The sequence below is a fragment of the Histomonas meleagridis genome (assembly GCF_020186115.1).
Source record: "Histomonas meleagridis strain 2922-C6/04-10x chromosome Unknown contig_118, whole genome shotgun sequence".
Classification (NCBI taxonomy): Eukaryota; Parabasalia; order Tritrichomonadida; family Dientamoebidae; genus Histomonas; species Histomonas meleagridis.
The window spans coordinates 130751-154142 of NW_027150758.1; the positions used below are offsets into that span (position 1 = coordinate 130751).

Below are 23392 nucleotides of genomic sequence, written 5' to 3' on the forward strand. Positions count from 1 at the left end.
TATCCAAGTAAACATTAAATATTTCAAACACACGTCAACGACATTAATATCAAGACCTTTTTGCCCAAAAAGTAATTTAACAATTTCATTTTTGCCATATCTCGAAGCCTTTATTAGAGCTGTTTGCAAACATATAAACAAATTCCAAATATTATCAAAAAATATCAAAACATTAAAATAAACTTTAAATAAAACAAAAGAAATATTTTTCGTATTAATATCAATCTTTTGTTGTTTCAATACAGATTTTATTATCTCAATGTTACCATTCATCAAGAACATATTCGCAATAACTTTATTCTGTTCGATATATGGAATTAAAATTAAACCATTTTCAGTTTCATTTAATTCATTCATAAAAGAGGCTTCAAATTTCATTCCATCATCGATTAGAAAAGAAAAGATTTCATAATTAAAATAACGTAAACACATATTCCCTAAATGTATTAAATCATCAATTTTTTCTATATTGTTTTCATAAAAATATTTAAAGATGTCATTCTGATGGAAATGGATAGCGATTTCATATGCGTTAAAGAAAGATGAATTATTTTGTTCACATAAATGAATTATCTCTAAGTTTCCTCCAGCTATAGCAAACTTACCTGTATTATTGGCACTTGCGCCATTAATTAACAAATATTTAAAACATTTAATTGATCCAAAAAATGCTGAATAATCAATCATAGTAACGTCTTCTTCATTAACAAATGAACATCGTTCATATATAGATGGCTTGATTCTTTTGTTAAAGTCAAAATTATTTTTTGACGTAATTTCTTGGAGTTTTTCAATGTCATCATTTCGAAGTATTTTTGCAATTTCATTCGGATTGACTCCTTCTGATGTTAACTTCTTATGAAGTGCCCAGTCGTTTTTAGATAGTTCTTCATTATTGTATTGGAAAAAGTCATAAAATTTAGAGTATATAATTTCTTTTTTGATAAAATATTGGCCAAAATATAATGAATGAGGTAATTGTTTTGGCTTAATGTAATCTTGTTCCAATAGTTTGGCTAAGATATAATATGATTCTTGACAAGTCTTCTTTTAGCTTCAAGAATATGAGATATAAATATATTTATTATATTATAATCTGAAATTGTGATTTCTTCATTCTTTTCAACCAACTGCATAAATTTACAATTGTAAATAAATATTAAAATCCTTTTTCTGTGATAAAAATGCGGAATATATTAATTGAGATATATTTAAATTAAAAGAATATTGTAAATTGACATCATAAAAATTCATTAATGATTCAACTGAGGTCATTATATTATCTTCATTTAAGTTAAAGATTATACGTTCAATAATTAATGAATTTGATAAAATTTCTTGTATACCTTTTGGTATTTTGTTGGGTGATAAAGTATGAGACATTTTAAATGACAAAGTGGACCAAGTTTTTGTTTTATTTATTCAAAAATTGGATCTTCATTTCACATTTCTTCTGGACACGATCTCAGTTAAAAAGTCAAATTTCAATACACATATGAACGTTCATTTTATGGAGCTTAACGTTGCAAAAGTGAATGTTATCGGTTAAAGTATTTTGAATGTGTGTTCATGATCACCCTATACAAATTTTCATAATAAACCGCTAGAATTCTGACATATCGCTCTTAATGGGAAACGAAGAGAGTACTCCATCACAACATGATGATAGCTCAAAACCAAGGTTACCAACATCCACAAATCAAGAAACCATTCAAATCCTAGTCTATCTTCAAAATTTACTTTTTAATTTAAAGGATGAAAATTTTGAAGAAACTCTATGCACGATTTTATCTACTTTTGATCCCACCTTCAGTTACACATGGTCGAATGTTATTTTGCAATTGATTTTCAAGTGTTTTCTTTCAAATCATGGGAATAATTTCAAATTGTATTTTAGCTTAATAACAAATCTTGATGAAAAAATTAGTGAAGATCTGAAAATGATGGACCGGTTTGTGCAATTTCTTTTGATCAATTCTGGAAAAAAAGAAGCGAAATATTTTCTAGAAATGTTAATTGAAAGTGATTATATTAAGCCACAAAGAGTTTTACACTTAAAAACTTTATATTTTTCACATTATAAAACGGAAGCAGATGTTAAGAAATGTACCAAAGATGTTCCTTTTTATGATCAATTCTTTAAATCATTTGATACACTAAAAGAAAGTCAATTGGGAACTTCAAAAGAAACTTGTTCATGATGGTGTTAATCCATCAGAAATAGCTATAGCTCTTCGAAATGATGATATCGAAAAATTCCAACAAATATCATCGCAAACTAATTTTAATTTTAATCAAAAGATTATTCCATCTCTTTATGAAAGATGTAGTATTGTTAATGAGAAAGATGTTTCACTTATTAATTATTCCGCCTTTTTTGGATCTGTTCAATTTTACCTTATGCTTCACAATCTAAAAATGTTGAACTTGTAAGATATGTTCTTACATATGAAGAAATTGACCTAAATGCTAAAGATATTTCTTAGTTTTGTTTGATATTTATTTTAATAATTTGAAATTTCAAAGCAATTTTTGGAAATTATTTAAATTATTTTGTGCTTCATTATTAAATGCTATAAACCATTATAATAAAGATATCCTAAGATTACTTCTTGATCAGTATAGTATTGATGTTAATATTATAATAAAGATATAATTTTATTTTATTTAATGTTTATTTCATTGAATTCCAATCAAATATTCGGAATTTATTTAAATCTTCTTGTACCCCACTTTGGACTGCTTCTTCCAAAGGATTTCTTCAGTCTGTAAAATCACTTCTTGAACAAAAAGGTATTAATATCAATGTCAAAAGTATTTATTTGCTTTGTATAAAATTTATTCACAAAATTTGATGTTTCCAAAGAATATTTCTTCAAAATTATATAAATTATTTCAAACACCACTCATTGCTGCTGCCATAGGTGGTTATCATGAAGTAGTTAAATTACTTCTTGAACAAAAAGGAATTGATGTTAATGCTAAATATATTATTTTCTTTTATATAGTGTTAATCATAAATTTATATTGTTAAAGCATAAAATTTGAGAATTATTAAAATTATTTGAAACAGCACTTCATAAAGCAGTCCAAAAAGGTTATCAAACAACCACTAAATTGCTTCTGGAACATAAAGGAATTGATGTTAATATAAAAATTTCTATACTTTGTTTGGTATTTCTTATAAAATTATCTAGTTTAAATATAATAAAAAATGTTTATTCAAATTATCTTGAACACCATTAATGATTGCATCTCACTTTGGTCATGTAAATATTGTTTAAATGCTTCTTGATTATAAAGAAATTAATTATAAAGCAAAAGATATTTAATTAATGAATTTCCTGTTTCTTTTAATGTTTTTTTATTTCAAAATAATATTTGGTATTTATTCAAATTATTAATAACTGCATTTTTAGATGCAGTTGCAGAAAATAAAATCGAAGTAGTTAAATTATTTCTTCAAAGAAAAGATATATCAATTGATATTAATGATAAAAGAGCTTTAATTTTTTGTATGAAATTTATTAAAATTATTTTATATTTCAAAGTAATGTTTAAAATTTAATTAAATAATTTAGAACAGCACTTATCTATGCAGTCAAAACAGATAACATTGATATGGTGAATTTAATACTTCAACAAAAAGGAGTTGATATGTATGCTAAAGATGTTTATTATTATTATATTCAAATGACTTTAGTTTAATTTTAATGAAAATGCACTTTTTAATGCAGTTCGTTGTGATAATGTAAAAATAACGAATTTACTTCTTCAACAAGGAAATTATAATTTAAATTGTGAAAATATTAACATGTTTTGTATGATGTTTTATTCAATAACTTGTTGTTTTGTATTAAGATTTGGAATTTGTTTTAAATATTACTTACAGTTCTTATGATAAGTCATAATATTGACATTGTTCAAATGCTGCTTGATAAGGGAGCTGATAAAAATATCAAAAATTTTTGTTTTTTTCATTCAAAGATTATTTTAATTTCTTCAAATTTCAAATAAATTTTTGGAGTTTTTTGGGGTTTTTCAAAACAGCACTTGATTTAGCTTCTGATAAAGGTTATAAAGATATAGTTGAATTAATTAGAAATTATTAAATTAGAATTGGGAAAGTTTTAAATTCCAATTAATAATCACATTACTAAAAACACTTTCACATTTTTTCTTTTTTTCATTATGAGTTCAATTTAATCCGGATCTTTAATTTAAACTAATTAAAAAAAGTGTTATAACACATTCTTCAATAATTCGAATTATACACATTATTAATTAGTATAATTGTATATAATAATGAAAATATGATCATGCTTTTTAATCATTAACTTCTTACATCATAATGAATTTACATCAACATTTGAATTTCTGCAGCATAAGGCATATCCCACGATCATACTTATCAATGCAATAACACCCGTTACTACTGATCCGATAATCCAAAAATACTTATTTTTTAATAAATTCTTTTCCTTTGAGTGTTCAGCATTTGTTGTTTTTGTTCTTGGCCTTGTAGGTCTTCGTGAATGATGTGGATCACTTGGATCAACTCCTGGACCATCACCAGGATCATCTGGTTTATCTGGTTTATCTGGTTTATCTGGATAATCTTCTGGATTGTCCTCTGTGTAATCTTCAGGGTAATCTTCTGAATAATCTTCAGGATAATCTTGTGGATCATCAGAATATGGCGTTTCTTCACCAGGAAAAACTGGCCAACTTATTGAAAATCCTGGAGGAAGAGATGGAAAGTGATCTGTTTTTGTTGGCTTTTTTGTTTTAGTAATTGTTTTTGTTGGCTTTTTCGTATTAGTTGGCCGTGGCTTTGTTATAGGAGGCTTTGTTTTGGTTATAGGAGCAGGTTTTGTTTTTGTTTTAGGAGGCTTTGGTGTTGGTGGTTGTTTTGTTTTTGTCTTTGTTTTTGTTTTTGGTTTAGTAGGCTTTTTTGATGGACGACCTCCTTTACCCAATTTCTTTAAAATTTTAAATTTTTCTTCGTCTTTTATATCATCTTCGTTATTGTCCATTTGAGAAGAATCTTCTATCTTTTTACATACACATGAAAAATTTCCTGGCTTCTCTTCTTTACAATAAAGAGAATATGTACTTTTATCCACCTGAGTGCTTGATTTTCTCCTGAATAGTTGTAACATAAATAAATTTTCCCCTTCGCTAATATTATTTGTATGAAATTCAAAGTAAGCAAAATTATTAAACCCTTGAATACATCGGAAAAATATATAAAACATTTTGATATTTAAAAAATGAAGTGACTGTTCTATATGGTTTTTAAGTTATAAATACATTTTCGGAGGAACAATGCCTTTGTTGTTAAAAACTATAACTATGAACCTGAAGAACGAAAAAGAAAATATAAGAACTTTTATAAAAATACAAACGAAAATAATTTAAAGGAACATTTAAACAATAATTTGTGAAGTTAATAATTTCATTTAAGAATTTTCCATGTACAAATTTAATGTCGATATTGTACTATAGTTAAATCCCATGATTATAAAAAATTATGTCATGGTGACAACTGAAGGAATACAGAAGGATGAAAGTAATTAATTTTCTAGATTACATTGGAATTACATATAAGTAAATTAACACATTTGCAGTTGTATTTTGTAAGATTAATTGTTGTGATTTTTCTTATTATGCGTTAATAGGCTTAACTTTGAAATCAAATAATATTGAGCATGCAAAACGATCAAATGCGACAGAAAAAAATTTGAATAAATGTGAAATCTTTTACATAGAAAAAATTGTATTAAATTCCTCGGAAGCAAATTCAAGCAATTTAACAATTTCCCTATGACCATTATTAGATGCACAAATAAGTGCTGTTTGAGATAATTCAAAAAAATTCCAAATATTATTTTGAAATAAAAAATTATTAAAATAAATTCTAAATAAAACAAATAAATATTTTTAGCATTAATATCAATTCCTTCTTTTTCAAGAAGTAATTTAACAATTTCTGTATGACCTTTTTCCGATGATATTATAAGTGCTGTTTTAAATAATTTAAATAATTTTCAAATATTATTTTGAAATATCAAATTATTAAAATAAATTTTATCTTTAGCATTAATATCAATTCCTTCTTGTTCAAGAAGTAATATAACAATTTCTGTGTGCCCCTCTATAGATGCATATATAAGTGCTGTTTTAAGTAATTTAAATAATTTCCAAATTTTATTTTGAAATATCAAATTATTAAAATAAAATTCAAATAAAACGTATCAATATTCCGAGCATTAAGATCAATTCCTTTTTGATCAAGAAGTAATTTAACAATTTCTATTTTATTATAATAAGATGCTTGAATAAGTGCTGTCCAAAAAAAATTTAAATAATTCCCAAATTTTATTTTGAAATATCAAATGATTAAAATAAATTTCTTAAGCAAATAAATATCTTTTGCATTAATGTCAATTCCTTCTTGGACAAGAAATAATTTAACTATTTCTGTATAGCCATATTTACATGCATATGTAAGTGCAGTCCATACTTGTCAAAATATTTTCCAAAAATTATTATGAAACATAAAATTATTAAAATAAATTTTATATAAAACAAATAAATATTTTGAGCATTAAGATCAATTCCTTTTTGCTCAAGAAGTAATTTAACCATGTTTATGTGGCCTTTAGAAGATGCCCAAATAAGTGCTGTATTAAATACTCTAAATTATTAAAATAAATTCTAAAGATAAAAAATGAGTATCTTTGGAATTAATATCAATTCCGTCTTGTTCTAAAAGATATTTAGCCATTTTTATATTACCATATGCAGATGCAATCAAAAGAGGTGTATATAATATATTAAATAATTTCCAAACATGATTTAAAAATTTCAAATTTTTAGAATTAACTCTTAATAAAATTAATAAATATTTTTGGAATTAATATCACATCCTTTTTCAACAAGTAATTTAATAATTTCTATGTGACCATTATAAGATGCAGTCATAAGTGCTGTATCAAATAATTTAAATAATTTTCAAATTTTATTTTGAAATACAAAGTTAATATAACAAATATAAAATAAAAAGATTAAATATCTTCTGCATTAATATCAATTCCTTTTTGTTCTAATATAAATTTAACAAGTTCAAAATTTCCTGAACACGAAGAACAATTTAAAATTTTCTCTGATTTTTTATCAATTTGGAAAAAATACTTAATAAGATATAAATTACCTAAACTTGCAGAAAAATTGATAATTTTTTCACTAATTTTCATTCCATCTTTAATTAAATATGTTAAAATTTCAAAGTTATAATAAAAAACACATTTGGTTCCTAATTCTTCTAAATTATTGATTTTTTCAATTTTATTTTCATAAATATATTTAAATACATCATTTCGGTGAAATTTAATTGCTGTATCATATGCTCCGTTGAATGATGATTGATTTTGTTCACATAAATGAATTATTTCGATATTTCCACCCACAATAGCATATTTAAAGGTGTTCTTTATGTTAGAACCATTCAAAAGTAAATATTTAAAACATTTAATTGAACCAAAAAATGCTGCATAATCAATTAATGGAACTTCATCACTATTGATAAAATCACATTTTTCATATAGTGATGGTTTAATTGCTTGATTAAAATCAAATTTTGTTTGCGATGATATTTCTTGAAGTTTCTCAACTTCATCGTTTCGAATTATTTTCGCAATAAAATTGGGATTTACTCCTTCTTTGATTAATTGCTTATGAAGTTCATAATCATTCCTTGAAAGTTTTTTATAATTTAATATAAAAGATTTTTCAAAAGGTTTAACATATGCTCTTTTCTTGCTTTCTTCTTCTGGCTTATAATGTGCAAAATATTTTGAAGCAATGGTTTTAGTAACTGTTTTATCAACTAAATTTTTTTCGATCATTTTTTCTATTAAATAATATGATTCTTGTGAATGAGTTTTAAATAATAATTTAGTAAAAATTTTAATGATTTTATGATTACTTTTATTTATTTCTTCTTCTTTTATTTGAACTGATTTCAAATAATCTAAGTATATATCAACTCCATCATTTTTAGATACAAATTTAAAGTAAACCAAATGACCTATAATTAAATTAAATGAATATGGAAAATTTGAATCGTATAATTTTATTGTTTCCTTCACTGATAACTCAATGTTTTCTTTTGTTAAATTAAATATTATTTTTTCGAGTGAGACAAGTGATTCCATGTGTAATTGAATGATTATGAGATTCAATTGTTTACTTGATTCAATTTATAAATTATTCATCGTTGTATTCCGATAATTTGGCACTGCATAATGTCTTATTTAGTGCAATGAAAATTGTATTATTTTAATATAAAAACAAGTTATTTTGCGACAGCAAGTTATCTATTGAACATAAGTTAATCAAATCGGACTAATATTAGTATTTTAAAATAAAGGAATTAGTTCAAGTTGTTTAACAAAAAATGAATATTTATATATACCATCTGTCTGTTTGTTATATGCATTTAAAATGCTATGTTTTAATGACTAAATCGTTTATTATTTCATACTATGACAAAAAATATTTTCACGCATTTTTAACGTCCTCCAGATTTTGTTTCGTCCCCTTGTTGACTACGAAAAATATATATTATATTTAATAGAAAGAATTGACAAATTTTTAAATCCACCGTGCAGCCCAAGATCAATTGATCGCCCCACTCCAAATTGGGCTGCTGAGCAATTATTACTTCTTTTTTCAAACATTAAAGAAAATCTTACACCAGCTTTTATCATTGATACAATTATTACAAATTGGCGGAGTCTACATCATGAGATATCTTTACCAAAAGAAGGAGACTTAATTTTATGTACAGTTCAATCACTTGATTATTTCGGTAACCCATCAAATCCTGTACTGTCATTAAAGGTTCCTTATTCAACAAGCACGTTTTTTATGTGGTTTCATGATTCTCTTTCCCAATTTATTGACACACCAATTCTCAAACAAAACAGAAAGTTACGAATGATTTCATCCCACTTTATCAATGATGTCATGCTTCCAAAGCGTTCCATTCTTATTGAGATGGAAAATGATGAAGAAGATTTTAGATGGGTTAATGAACACAAAGTTCTCAATGTTCTCCAATGGACCCATTCCAGAAACGCACCAGATTCTTTATTAGTTCAAATATATAGCAAAACAGAACATGGTTTTTTAGTTCAAGATGACAGCACGATAGAACCGATAGAACTTGTTTTGTCTCAAGACGAAATTGACTATCTTCGTTTGCTTGAAGTAAACGACCTCATTTTGATATGGAAACCGTTAATCACCGATGAACCCAAACAAATTGAATTCAGTTCTTCTTCCATTATATTACGATTACCAATACTTTCCCAAAGTGAATATGAAGATTCCCATGATATTTCATTTTATGGTATTATTGAATCCATTGCACATTCTGTTCATAAAACGGAATGGACTGGGTGTCAATTTGATCTTATTACGAAAGGAAATCAACGTAAGACAGTTATATTTGAAAAGACAGTCCCATTTAATATTAAAAAGCAATTATCATCTATTCGCGAAGGGCATTTTGTTTGGCTATTTCATTTAGTGATTGATAGTGATGGGATGTATTTATTTTATGAAAATTCGACATTATTTAACTTAAATATAATCAGAGGATTTATGAATTCTATGATTATTACACCCATTTCTATTCATTCCTTATTAAACTTTACGAGCGGATTAATCAAAGGTATAATAACTGATCTAAAACTTCGTTCAGTTATAGTTCATACTGATTGTGGGTGTGTAATTAATAGTGAAACATTAAGTTGTCCAAGATGTATGATAAATGCAGGCGGACGACGTTCTAAACTTTTGTTGTATCATGTGTATATCGAAGATGGAAGTATTGAAGAATTCGATGCTTTCGGATTATCAAATACATTCGATATATTGGGATATGATGGCGATGATTGGGAATCACAAGTCGCCGATGTGAAAGAAAAAATAATTAGAAAAACAATCGGAAAAGAATACGTATTCTTCGTGTCGAATGCAGACGCATCCGAATTTGGTATTAAAAATTATGATGAACAAGTGTGGAGAATAGATACATACGAAGAGGGAAGTGTGGAAACAAATAAAGAGATAAGATACTTGATCGACATCATAAAGAATGAGCAAAAATATGAAGTCGGTAATTGTGGATGTTCGAAGTTCCAAAGAAATATTTAATATTTGTAAATAACTTCTAATTAAAAACTTTGTTTAAATGGCGATGGATGTGAAAATGTTCATAATTAGTGCCTAACTTAGTAAAATATTTATAAATACGTCGAGTTTTTTATGAAAGATACGTATATGATTATTATTTTAAATATACTCAAAAATTTTTGAAGAAAGTGTGCGGTCTTTTGTTTTGGTCATTACTGCTTGGATACCAAATTATTTTCTCTTTTGCAGAATTTCGGCTTTTTCATTTTTTAGGTTCAATCAAAGTTTGAATTGTTTATGAAAAGTGTCATTAATGGTGGCCGTTAAATATTGAAATCTGATTTTGTTCGACCACTAAAACAATGGAAGCATACGATGAAATTGCTGACCTTTCGACTTCATTAATTCAAAAGCAATCATTCCAAACGAAAGAAAACCTTGATAAGCTATTTTCGTTTTGTAAAAACAAAAATAGAGATGTTGCAAAGGCTGCAATTCTCTCAGTAATGCAAGTTTTAATAGATATACTTCCTTCATACCCTGTTGGAAAACATGGAGCAAATGAAAATCTTTCCAAAGAAGTTCGTGCAAGGCGTTTTCAAGAAGAAACATTATTAAATTTTGCAAGAAAATTTATTCAGTTTTGCGAGGGAACAATCAACAATAGAAAGGGTTCAAAAAGACTTCAAATTGCTTCTGGAAAAGCATTAGCTTCTCTTTTACAAGCCAAACCTGGTTTTAATACAGCAGAGCATCTATCAAAAGTAATTGTTCGCCTTGCTAACAACAAAGAAAAACCAATTCGTGATTTTGCTTGCGAAAAGATAGCTGAAATATTTCGTGATGATTCAAATGGATCTAAAACACTTAAAGTTATGAATCAAATCGCCCTTACACCAACAAATCAAATCTCTACAGAACTTCTTCAAGCACTTCTTAGTATCAAATTCAAAAAAGATGAACCTCAACCAAAATCAGAAGAAAAGCCAAAGAAAAAATACGACAAAGATCTTGAAAGAGAGCTTCGTGAAGCTGATGTTATTGACAATAAGACAGAGCAACAAAAGAACCAAATTTCAATTCTTGAACACTTATTTGGAACAGTTTTTAGGTTCTTAAAAGAAACAAAGAGCGAACAACATTTCCTTGATGCAATGCATGTAGTTCGTCGATATGTTGATTATATTAACATTGATATTGTTCCTTCCATTATTGACGCGCTCAAGAAAAAACGGTTTTCACTTTTAGCCTCCATAACCGCCGCCCAAACCGCCATAAGCGTATGTAATACAGCACAATACAGTGTTGATTTAAGAGACTTTTATACATCAGTTTATGAAAGGGCATATGAAGCACTTGATGATAGAGATGCATTACTTCAATTACTTGCTTTGTTTGAAATCATATCAGAAGCAATTAATAAGAGCAGAACAGCTTCATTTGCAAAAAGGTTGATGATTATGACTCTCCATGCATCACATGATGTAGCATCTGTGGTTTTATGTCATATTCGACAAATGTTTACAAACGATGCAAGCTTTACATCAGCCGTTGATTTTCAATTTGAAGCAGAAAATGAATTTAATATATCATTAGATGACCCAGATTTTTGCAATGGTACATCTGCAAAATATTGGGAATTATCTGAGTTATGTCAAAGCTCAAGTGATTTCTTGAGAACAGTTGCAAACGAAATTGCTACACTTACTGACTTGAATGCAATCAGAGAAAGTGATATTAGAGCTGCAAATGAAAAGAGAGATTGGAGACCTCGAAATGTTTTAGAGAAATACGATAACACATACAGAATATTTGATGCCATGTCAATAATGCCACAGAATCACGTTCTTCCAAAACAATTTAAAATATATAATTTCGAATAAAAATAATAATATCAATTTGGTACATCCACAAAAGAATTATTTCATTTTATTTTTTGCATTTGCTCATGAAAGAAACTAATAAAAGTATTTTAAATCAAGAGAAAAAGGTATTTTTTGAAATGAGATCTGACTTAGTTTATTGAATCTACTTCTTTCCACCCTTCTTAGCTTGTTGAACACGCTTCTTAACAACTGTTGTGGCAATTTTAGCATTAGCATCAACTGAAACACCAGCATACCCACGTGAAATCTTCTTTGATCTTTGAACACGTCCTTTCTTTTCGACTTGGTCAGTGTTAGATTTCTTGTGATCAAAACGATAGTGTTCAGTCCAGCTGATCTTTCTTGGATTTCTCTTGCGTTCCCACATGCGGAAAGTTTTAGGAGATTCGAAAGCCATCATATGTTTATCTTCACGAACATATATGATTCCATGTCCTGGGTGAAATTGATGTCCAGAGAATCCATCGATCTCAGTTCTGTGAGACATAGCTCAAAAAGGAAGGCCAAATAGACCTTGTCAATTTTCTGGCACTTTTTGGTGAAATAAGGAAAATTTCAGATAACATTTCGTGAGCTTTATGTTAACTATATTCAGAATAGTCGTGACTCTTCAAACACAGACCAAACCTAGGTTACATTTTCTTAAGTTGAGCTATATATTCAATATGCTAAGGCTCAAGGAAAATCTGATGATTCTGAAAAATATCGAAATTAAGAGAAAATGGAAATTCAAAAAAAATTATTTCCTTTTTTTGTCTTTATGTTGTATTTTATTATATTTTGGTGTTATCTGAGAATAATGAAAAATGAAATTTTAGAAACTTTAACAAGGGAATGTGCTCTCAAACAAAACTATAAAAATGAATTCACCTGGCACAATTTTTTTTGATTTGTTTGTTATTAACTTTTTGATAGTAGACTCCAATTGGAGGCTTGGGTTAAAACAAGTGTACGACCAACGATAAATATCATTTGAATGTTTACAACTTAAACTTTTTAAAATAAATGTTATGTTTTGAAAGCGTGTTGAATCTTTTAACAAGAACAAATTCGTGTCAAATGCCAAAAATTGAATACATGTCAATTGACTAACCGAAAACTTAAAGGAATGTTTGCTCTTTTTGTAGCTTTGACAACATGCACTTTCGTTGTTAACCCAATAATTTGGCGCAATGATGATGACATGGATGATAAAACCTGTAATGTCTGCTATGAGGTATTTGAAAAGATCAAATCCATTTTCATGACTACCAAGAGTCAAGCATACATGATGTTGGCTTTAGGTAATGCTTGCACTGTATACAGAGATGATGATGTACAAGATATTTGCAAAGACATTATTAACAAAAATGTTCACAATGTAATCATGGCTCTTAACGAAGGTAAAGGAAAGCGAACACTGTGCAATAAACTTAAATATTGCAGATCTTCAAGAAATGAAGCTGAACTTCTCTCTGAAGATGATGATGAAATCGAAATTCCTGAAGGTCTTGAAAATGGTATTGCATGCTCTATCTGCAAGCATCTTGTTGCTGCCGTTGCTAAAGTTCTTGATAATGCCCAAGTTCAAACCAAAGCAGTTGAAGTTGCCCAAAAACTTTGTGCCAAATTCCCTAAGATTGGACGCAACTTCTGCAATAAGCTTGTTGAGAAGTACTTACCACAACTTATTTCATGGCTTAGTGAAAAAGTCAGTTCATCCATCATCTGCAACAAACTTAAGTTATGTCAATCAAATGACAATGCTAACGATGACGCATACCTTGAATTATACTTAGACATGGATGACGATGATTATGTTACTGAAGTCGAACTTCCAATTGGTCTTACCAATGCTGACAACTGTGCGATCTGCAAGAAGGCTGTTGGCTTTGTTTCATCTGCGATGAAGAACAGCATTGTCCAAGCCGTCGTCAAGGCTGCTGCTACAGCTGCATGCGGTTTGATCACAAGTGGCGTTGGCGCAGGTCTCTGCAAGACAATTGTCAAGTTATCTGTCGGCCCAATCATGACATGGCTCGGCCAGAAGCTTTCACAATCGAAGATATGCTCCAAGCTCGGCTACTGCAAGGGCAATGATATCGAATTAGACATTGAAGTTGAAGAAGAAGATGATGACGACGAAGTATACTACATTCCAATTCCAGAAGGTTTGGATAACGGTGTTGCATGCTCAACCTGCAAAACACTTGTCAGCAGCATTGCCACCATCATGAAGGTCACAAAGGTTACATCAAAAATCGCAATCATGGTTGTCAATATTTGCGAGAAACTTCCAGAACAGCAAAAAATTATCTGCGAATCATTATTTGAAAATTATCTTTCAAAACTCATCTCTTGGGTAGGATCTGGAATTTCCAATGCAAACATCTGCAAGAAGCTTAGCCTTTGCTAAGCATTTTAACTAAACGACTTTTCGCAATTTGATTTTTGATCGGTTTAATTAAATTTTAATGGTGGAATAGAAAACGTTTTACAAGTTATAGTACAGCGCATTACGCAGCGATGGCAAAAGACATAAAAACGAAAGAAGTTTTGCAGATTCATGCAAAGAATTGGACGACAGTAAGGAGAAAGTCAGAACAAATCAAATCATGTTCAATGCTATATAAAAGTTTAACCATTAAAAACGTATTAAATGTATGAAATTAACCAATAACACATAAAACAGTCAGTGAATTGCATTCTTAAGCATGCATAACTTAAATGCATATTTGAATTCACAGAAAGAGTTGACTACAATTTTTGGTCTTCATTATGAAAAAAGAGCACTATAATGAAAAGACATCCTGTAGTGCAACTTGATAGACTTTTTGCTAACAGTTGAAATTTTATTGATTAACAAATTAAACAAATCAACAACTCATATTAGGCTGTAATTCACACTGCATTTTGCGAGGCATTATGGGATTATTTGTTTCTGGAAAGATTTATACTTTTTCCAAGGATGGGACCAAACATGAAAATTATTTCTTCAAAAATCTATGTGCTCTGAAAACTACTGTAAACTTTTGATTTTAACTGTAGGACTGTGCGTTGCGGTGCCTGTGATAGCATTTTTCAAAGGGATCAAAATATAACGCATTCAAAATTGTGTGTATTGCATAGAATTCCGCATGCCAACGGTTGTCAATTTAATTATTGGCTTTTTAATTATTCGGAGAATTTCAATGGTTTTCTGAACGTTCTTGAAAAGTAAAGAAAAAACAAAATGGACAGCATAATTTGCGGAAGGTATCAGGTCGAGAGAGTGATTGGCACTGGGGCATATTCAGTTGTTAAACAGGTAAGGGACATATTTACGCAGGATCGTTTTGCCTGTAAAATGTATGAAATTTCCAATTTTGAAAATTCTTCCCAAAAGGCTCTTTTTGAAAACGAAGTTAGAGTTTTACAGAAAGTACAGCATGAAGGTGTTGTAGAGCTCTATGATATACTCAAAGATGACACATATTATTATCTCATAATGGAATTATGTCCAAATGGTGAACTTTATGATTATATCATCCAAAACAAGCGCCTCACTGAGCTCGAAACAAAGTACTATCTTCGACAAATTTTGGAAACTTTACAACATATACATTCTCTTGGAATAATTCATCGTGACATCAAACCAGAAAACCTTCTAATAGATGCTTATGGTAAGATTAAGTTCAGTGACTTTGGGCTTTCACGATTTGTTAATTCACAAGGATTAGCTGATACACCATGTGGATCAATTTGCTATGCTTCACCTGAATGCATTCGAGGTAATACATATGATGGTCGTAAAAGTGATATTTGGAGTGTTGGTGTTGTTGCATATGCAATGCTTACTGGAGTTCTTCCCTGGACTAAACAAAATCAAGCGCAACTTATTGAGCAAATAATGAATGCGGATTTCACTATTCCTTATTATGTTAGTGAAGAAGCTAAGGACCTATTACATTGTCTTCTCGAACCTGATCCTGAACTTCGCATCACAATAGAACAAGCTCTAAAACATAAATTTATCACTTCTGCGCCAAGGCATAAGTCATATAAAACATATTCTAGATCATTGCCAATTAGTTTAAAGAACATCGAAATGTTCTTCGGAAGAAATAAATCAAACATTAGAATCGAAGAAAAAGAATTAAGTCGTTCACATTCTTCACAAAAAAATGGATTCGACAAAACATTAACCGAAGAAAAGAATAATGGAAAGAAAACTGTACGCGAAACAGGAAAAAGATTGGTGTATAGAGTGCACCCAAATTTGCCACCAGTTGTAGGAGATGTAAAGAAGTCATCTGAAAAAGAAATGAAACAACCATGAAATAATTGAGGATTTAAGATGTTATTAAAAAATTACGAATGGATAATTCTTTTTCTTATTTAAGGGAATCAATGAGAAAATATTTTTATGTGAATTAGAGAAAACCCAAATTAATGTCAGCGATTATAATCGAATTTTATATTTATGTTCAATTAAGGATTTAAAGTCCATTATATATAAACTTTGCATTAATGCATACACTGTTTAAAAAAAATTAAAAATTACTAAAGAATATTTTTAAATATTATGCTTTTTTGAAATAAACATAATGAAATTATTGATGTTCATATTTCTGTGAGAAAGAAGTTGATTATTCCTGTGTTTCTTATAGATTCATGTATTAAATATTCTGAAATTTTTTTTAGAGTAATTTCAGGAAGAATAGTTTGCGATTCAACTAGCAAATAAACAAAATTATAATCTGTATGTATGTTATAAAAGTGAATATTTTTTTTATTTGAATTTTGAGTCTTTTTTTGCTTTTAATAGCAGCTTAACTATATATAAATGTTTTTATCACATTTTTTTTAATCATTTTCTTTTTGTGTTAACTTTCTCACCTAGCCAATCCAATCCTTCATATAATCCATCTCCTGTTGTTGCGCATGTTCCTTGAACTTTCCATGGGTGATTGATTTTATCAAGTTTCAACTTGTTTCCTAGTTCATATGGACTTATAGCGTTTGGGAGGTCCTGTTTGTTTGCATAAACAAGTACAACAGCATCACGCAATTCATCTTCTTCAAGGAGAGTATGCAGAACATCGCGAGCTTCATCAATTCTTCCAACATCATTTGAGTCAACAACAAAAACGACACCTTGGGAGTTGTGGATATAATGACGCCAAAGTGGACGAATTCGATCTTGACCTCCAACATCCCATACATTCATATTAAATCCTTTATATTCAATTGTTTCAACATTAAAACCAATTGTTGGAATTGTTGTTACATGTTCCCCAAGTTTAAGTCTGTATAAAACTGTTGTTTTTCCTGCTGCATCAAGTCCAACCATAAGAATTCTCATGTCCTTGTTCTTGAACCATTTGTTATAAATACCACTAAATAGTAATCCCATTTAAAAATGATGTGTTTTCTGGTTAGTTCCATCTTGTTGCAAATTTCCATCTGACCAAAATTTTTAAAATTTACGATAGAAAACATTAAACGTTCAACCTTTCTCATTTAAAAAAAATTTCGCTAATATTAACTGGATTTATCATAGGTTTATCTGTGTTATTAGATTCAATACATATTTTCAAAAAAAGAATTTAAAAGTAAACGAGATTTTGTAAAATAAATTTGTATTTTAAATCACAAAAGATGCAATCCCAGTTATGCATTAAGGCCTCAAATGATGTTTTTAAATCATATGTGCCATTCAGATTATCCAAACACATTTAGAATCCTGAGATATAAAACATTTTAAAGAAGTTTTCAAGTAAATCATTCAAAGAAATTGGAACAAACCTATTCAATTTAGGAGGTTTGGTCCACCTTTGCGATGACGAGCCATAACTTCGGCCGTACTTTTAAGAAGCCAATGCGTCCTTACGAAAAGGAACGCATTCACCGTGAACTTAAGGTTGTCGGTGAATACGGTCTCAAAAACAAACGTGAACTTTGGAGGGTTAATTACACACTTGCCAAGATCCGCAAGGCTGCCCGTAACCTTCTCATGCTTCCAGAAAACGACACAAAGCGCATCTTTGAAGGTGCTGCTCTTCTTCGTCGTCTCACACGCCTTGGTGTTCTTGATGAAACAAAACAAAAACTCGATTATGTACTTTCACTCACACCAAACGATCTTCTTGACCGCCGTCTTCAAACACAAGTTCACAAAGCTGCTCTTGCCAAGTCTATTCATCATGCTCGCACATTGATAAATCATCGCCATATTGCAGTTGAGAACCAACTTGTCAATCAACCACAATTCCTTGTTTGGAAGGAGTCTGAACGCAATATCCGCTACGCAGATAACTCTGTTATGACGACTGAAAAGGCTGGCCGTAAGAGGAGAATGAGGGCTAAAGACGCTGCTAAGAAGCAAGGAAAGGGTGATGATTTCTCTGAGTAAACCCATTTGATGATGTTTGGTCATCTGTTTAACTGAGTTTGGATAATTATTGATATTTACTTACGATTTGGATACGCCATGATTTTGAGTGTAGAACCTCTTGGATATGTAGCTTTTTGCTCTTTGAGGAAACGACGGATTGCACCTTCGGGTACATCGATTTGTGTTGGCTTATTCGAAACATAATCATTTCTACGATCTTTTTTGTTATTTTTGTTGTCTCGCTTATTTGGCCTTTCATCACGTGTTCTACGTTGATCTTTCTTTTCTTGTTTTGCGGCTTCACGCTTTGCTTTTTTTTCTTCATATTCACTCTTTGCAATTTCTTCAAGTGACATGTTTAATTTTTTGTTGTCCGCCTTAGCAGCTTTGATTGCTGCTTCTTTTTCGGCAGCTGCTTGTTTTGGATCGAAAGTAAATCCTTCAGACATTTCGAAGTGGTCAGAAAATATAAACGTTTTTTGGCAAGGAAAACGAAATTTGTTTTTGCTGTGAATTACCAGCTAGAAAATGCCTGAATAAGGTGTTTTGATGCCATATGAACTTACAAAAAATGATTTAATCCTCGAAAAAGTTTTGAAAATCCATCAAAAAAATAATTTTGATAAATCTTTATTTTTCTGTTTTACACAATGAAATTCAATAGATTCGAATTTCCTCACTCGAAATAGTTTTATGCAATTTGATCAGATGGAATCATAACGTTTGATTACGTTCGTTAATGCGGCAAAAAAATCCGTCGATGAAATTAATATTAAGCTTAATAAGCGTAATAAGCTTTTGAGAAGGTCCATTGAATATTGAGAACTGCTAATAAAACAATTTGAATCAACGATAAAATGTTTCCTGGGATATCTCTTCCCCCTTTCCAGGCCAACACCAATGTTGATCCAAAGAAAAAGGCTTCAATGTCAACAAGCCAAATAATTGGCAGCATGGAAGCTGTGTATGTTCAAGGAATCTTTAATCAAATTTATCAACTTCAAAAATATGCATTAAACCTTTTTTTGGAAATAGATTCCGACATATCTAAGCTATGTGACAAGTATGAAAAAATTGCATCAGAGATTATTCCACTTAAATCAACAGCACAACAAATAGTCGAAAAAACTAACTCAGATTCATATAAAGACTTTTTGACCAACAGGGTCAAGGATGTTAAAATCCCTGTAATTGAAAACATAAAAGAAGCAATGCCAGGTCAAAGCAATTATTTCTTAGAAAATTCAACAAAAGACATCCCACCATCTCTTACACTTGAACCATTCAAAGAAATCATCCCAAGTTACAAAGAGCTTGAACTTCAAATCAGTGATACAGGATTTTATAAGAAACAACTTCGTGAAGAATTGGCAATAGCTCTTTCACGTGAACTTGAAGCAGCTCAGCAAACCTATGAGAAAAGGAAAGGCTCTGTTAAAATACAAAATCAACGTTATACGACACCACCTAACATTGTATATTTTGAAGAATCAATTCCTCTCCCTAACTTCCGCCTTGCAATCCCACCTAAACCAGGGAAAACAAGTAGTTGGCGTAACGAAGTCAAGTACACTCCTTTCCTTAAAGAAGAAGACAGAATTCGAACCGCTGATGTGCAAACAGACCCTGTCAAATTGTCTAAATGCCCCGCAACGTTATTTGATCAGCCTCCGAAAGAGCCTGTACAACTTACACCAATCCGAGATATTCTTTTTGATGTTGAGCCTGAGCCTGAGCCAGAACCAGAACCAATAATTCTTACTCCAATCAAAGATGTATTATTTGATCTTGAACCTGAACCTGAGCCAGAACCAATAATTCTTACTCCAATCAAAGACGTTTTATTTGATCTTGAACCTGAACCAGAGCCAGAACCAATTCAGCTTACTCCCATCAAATCTGTGATATTTGATGAAGAACCTGAACCCGAACCTGAACCCATTCAACTAACGCCCACAATCAAAACTGTTATATACGATAAAGAACCAGAGCCAGAGCCTGAACCAATTCAATTGACTCGAACAATCAAAACGGTTATTTGCGATCATGAACCAGAACCAATACCCGAACCAGAGCCCATTATCATCCATGAGCCAGTATACATCTCACAAGTCATTGAATCCGAGAAACCTACGTATAGTCCAAATTTGTGTACCACATTTACAAGCCACAAAGTCTCAATACCACTCAAAGAAGAGCCCCAATACAATCCCACTCTATATACCAGTAATCTTACACATCAAATATCGATTCCATTAAAAGAAGATCCACAATACAAGCCGACCTTATATCCAACGATCACAGGGCAACAAGTATCAATTCCACTTAAGGAAGAGCGTCAGTACAACCCAACATTATACACATCTTCGATCAGTCATATTTGTAATATATCATTAAAAGAAGAACGTCAGTATAACCCAACGTTATACACCTCAATAACAAGCCAACAAATCTCATTACCACTAAAGGAGCAACGACAGTATAACCCAACACTGTACACCTCAATGACGAGTCAGCGATTTTCAATTGGATTTGATCGTAGTTATTCACCGACACTCTATACGTCAATGACGAGTCAGCAGTTTGCTTTCATGCCGATTCGCTTGGACTTGATGGTTTCGCCGCCGATATCATCAGAGCAAATGTTCGAAATACTTCCTCCGCCTCCACCTCCACCACCACCACCACCACCGCCACCGAAAACTACAAAAACATACAAAGAAAGAATATATGACAAAGTGTTCCAACAAGTGACGGCTTCTATCAATAAGCCAATTGTCGGCGATCGATCGTTTTTGGAGGAAATCAAAAACAGAAAATTCGAGCTGAAGAAGGTGCCGCCGAAGGAGGAGAACAAAACGAGCAAGCAGTTCAGGAACGAGCCAAGCACTGTGAACGAGCTGTCGCTGGAAGACTTGCAGATCGCCCTGCAAAAGGTCAGAGAGCAGATGCAGTGCTCCGATTCTTCTGATGATTCTGACATGACGACATCAGAATCAGTCTGGGAGGATTAGTAAAAGCTATGACGAATACATCGAGTGTTAAATGAAATAATTATTTAAAGTGCGAATTCGCATCTGAATATTGGTATGTCCAAGATTCTGCCGAACCAATTTATTATTGAGTTTTGGTTGATTCAATATTAGATTTCAATTTTTTTAGAAAATATTTCTTTAATAAATTGTTGGATCACTTATATAAAAATATAATTCATTAATTGTTAAAATTTGTATGTGGTGGAGGATATTGGGATTTTCAGGAATTCCCTTACGAAGGGAAACAGTGATCTTATGGATGAGAATATTAATTATTTATATCATTATTACCAAGTGATAAATTTTCACTTTACAACCTCTTCAAATTTTAGTTACGACACATAATTCAAGTCAAACATAATTTTATAACAAATTCAATAAAGTTTATCACTAATTACAACATTCACATCAAACATTAACAATATGTATTTTGCATCAAACCACTTCATCAAGGCGTTTCGAAGCATTTCTCGTTATTCTCAGGCTGCACTACCATTACTCTTCTCATTGCAATTGGCCTTGACATTCTTCTAATTGATACCACATTCGGCGATACCCTTATAACACTTGGCAGCATTCTCAGCGGCGGAGAATCTTTCTTCCTCATTGCTGGTGGGATGAAGTTTTCGTTTTTCATCTTCGCCATACAAGACATTATATCTTTCATTTTCTCAGTTATTTTGTTCTTCCTGAGCATACGATAGATAGCCGTATTCTCATTGAATTCCCCTGTCAAAATTGACTGCGGCAAAAATTTGCAGTCAATTCCGTAAACGGTCATCTGATCGATGATGTCTCTGTCAATTGCACACTCAGTGGGATGGAAACTAAGATTATTCATGAAGTTAAGATTCATAAGTGCGGTGTACTCACTTTTGGAAAACCATGGATGTTCCTTGAGCCGTGATAATGTGATGCGTTGATTCGGATCTTTTAATAACATTCGTTTAAGTAAATCTACAAGTGACGGTGACATAACACTTGGATAGGTGATTTCGGTTTTGACAATCTTGGATAGAAGTGTTTGAATATCTTGATCATAATATGGAAGACGACCTGCAACCATGGCATAGAGTAAAATACCAGAACTCCAAATGTCAGCTGCTTTGGTATATGGGTTTCCTAATATCATCTCAGGAGATGCATAAGCAGGTGACCCGCATGCTGTCATTAATTCTGGTGTCCTTTTCGTAAATTGATTGCTAAGGCCAAAGTCTATCAAACGGATGTTGTCGTAGCGATCCAACATAACATTTTCTGCTTTTAAGTCACGATGTGCTACAAATTTTTGATCATGAATATACTCAAGAGAGCTAACAAGTTGGCAAAAATAGCGCCTCGCTTTATCTTCCGTGAGTCTTCCGTTTTTATTAATGAAATCAAGCATATTTCCATGTTCAACATATTCCATCACAAGATAAAAAGCTTCTTCATCTTCAATAATCTCAAACAATTCTGTGATAAATGGGTGATTCATTTGTTTGAGAAGAGAAGTCTCTCTTTGAAATCTGGTAATTGATTCTTGAGTATTAAGAGAAGATCGGGAGATAATTTTAATAGCAACATTTAAACCTGTAAATCTATGACGTGCTAACCAGACAGTTGCGAAAGATCCAGAACCAATCTGGAAAACGAAATCATAGTTCCCTATCGACTCCCTTTGCATTAGAGAGGGGTTTAATTGAGTGATGTTCATTCAAATTTTTGTGTGATGAGAGTTTATCAGCACAAATTTAAAACAACGATGACCTTAATTTTTGAATGGACTTGACCGTCTTTGAATAAATATAAAGTATAGAAATAAATAAAGTGGCAATACGTTGTTTTTTTAGAGATTTAAATTTGCTGTTGCGTAAATAGAAATGTAAGTGATACATGAAAAGGAATTCATACAATTTTTCAAAACGAAC

At 30.7% G+C, this 23392-nt stretch overlaps 11 protein-coding genes across 11 annotated transcripts; 6 read left to right on the forward strand and 5 right to left on the reverse strand.

Annotated features, from left to right (window-relative positions):
* Nucleotides 1-4346: 4346 nt before the first annotated feature.
* GO595_000865 (uncharacterized protein) lies at nucleotides 4347-5162 on the reverse strand (the record flags this gene model as incomplete). The annotated part of the gene is made up of 1 exon (XM_067922257.1): nucleotides 4347-5162. One exon carries the CDS (start codon nucleotides 5160-5162, stop codon nucleotides 4347-4349), a length of 816 nt encoding a protein of 271 aa, XP_067778808.1.
* A 3772-nt stretch (nucleotides 5163-8934) lies between these two features.
* On the forward strand, nucleotides 8935-10227 carry GO595_000866 (uncharacterized protein; the record flags this gene model as incomplete). The annotated part of the gene is made up of 1 exon (XM_067922268.1): nucleotides 8935-10227. The coding sequence occupies one exon, from the start codon at nucleotides 8935-8937 to the stop codon at nucleotides 10225-10227; it is 1293 nt and encodes a 430-aa protein (XP_067778809.1).
* Nucleotides 10228-10568: 341 nt separating this feature from the next.
* GO595_000867 (Nucleolar complex protein 3) lies at nucleotides 10569-12089 on the forward strand (the record flags this gene model as incomplete). Its single annotated transcript, XM_067922279.1, has 1 exon — nucleotides 10569-12089. The coding sequence occupies one exon, from the start codon at nucleotides 10569-10571 to the stop codon at nucleotides 12087-12089; it is 1521 nt and encodes a 506-aa protein (XP_067778810.1).
* A 145-nt stretch (nucleotides 12090-12234) lies between these two features.
* On the reverse strand, nucleotides 12235-12579 carry GO595_000868 (60S ribosomal protein L24; the record flags this gene model as incomplete). Its single annotated transcript, XM_067922291.1, has 1 exon — nucleotides 12235-12579. One exon carries the CDS (start codon nucleotides 12577-12579, stop codon nucleotides 12235-12237), a length of 345 nt encoding a protein of 114 aa, XP_067778811.1.
* Nucleotides 12580-13200: 621 nt separating this feature from the next.
* Nucleotides 13201-14487, forward strand: GO595_000869 (surfactant B protein; the record flags this gene model as incomplete). The annotated part of the gene is made up of 1 exon (XM_067922302.1): nucleotides 13201-14487. The coding sequence occupies one exon, from the start codon at nucleotides 13201-13203 to the stop codon at nucleotides 14485-14487; it is 1287 nt and encodes a 428-aa protein (XP_067778812.1).
* Nucleotides 14488-15417: 930 nt separating this feature from the next.
* GO595_000870 (CAMK family protein kinase) lies at nucleotides 15418-16389 on the forward strand (the record flags this gene model as incomplete). The annotated part of the gene is made up of 1 exon (XM_067922313.1): nucleotides 15418-16389. One exon carries the CDS (start codon nucleotides 15418-15420, stop codon nucleotides 16387-16389), a length of 972 nt encoding a protein of 323 aa, XP_067778813.1.
* A 531-nt stretch (nucleotides 16390-16920) lies between these two features.
* GO595_000871 (ADP-ribosylation factor) lies at nucleotides 16921-17466 on the reverse strand (the record flags this gene model as incomplete). Its single annotated transcript, XM_067922324.1, has 1 exon — nucleotides 16921-17466. The coding sequence occupies one exon, from the start codon at nucleotides 17464-17466 to the stop codon at nucleotides 16921-16923; it is 546 nt and encodes a 181-aa protein (XP_067778814.1).
* A 426-nt stretch (nucleotides 17467-17892) lies between these two features.
* On the forward strand, nucleotides 17893-18465 carry GO595_000872 (40S ribosomal protein S9-1; the record flags this gene model as incomplete). Its single annotated transcript, XM_067922335.1, has 1 exon — nucleotides 17893-18465. One exon carries the CDS (start codon nucleotides 17893-17895, stop codon nucleotides 18463-18465), a length of 573 nt encoding a protein of 190 aa, XP_067778815.1.
* A 56-nt stretch (nucleotides 18466-18521) lies between these two features.
* Nucleotides 18522-18896, reverse strand: GO595_000873 (uncharacterized protein; the record flags this gene model as incomplete). Its single annotated transcript, XM_067922346.1, has 1 exon — nucleotides 18522-18896. The coding sequence occupies one exon, from the start codon at nucleotides 18894-18896 to the stop codon at nucleotides 18522-18524; it is 375 nt and encodes a 124-aa protein (XP_067778816.1).
* A 408-nt stretch (nucleotides 18897-19304) lies between these two features.
* On the forward strand, nucleotides 19305-21461 carry GO595_000874 (uncharacterized protein; the record flags this gene model as incomplete). Its single annotated transcript, XM_067922357.1, has 1 exon — nucleotides 19305-21461. One exon carries the CDS (start codon nucleotides 19305-19307, stop codon nucleotides 21459-21461), a length of 2157 nt encoding a protein of 718 aa, XP_067778817.1.
* Nucleotides 21462-21930: 469 nt separating this feature from the next.
* GO595_000875 (CAMK family protein kinase) lies at nucleotides 21931-23148 on the reverse strand (the record flags this gene model as incomplete). Its single annotated transcript, XM_067922368.1, has 1 exon — nucleotides 21931-23148. One exon carries the CDS (start codon nucleotides 23146-23148, stop codon nucleotides 21931-21933), a length of 1218 nt encoding a protein of 405 aa, XP_067778818.1.
* Nucleotides 23149-23392: the final 244 nt, after the last annotated feature.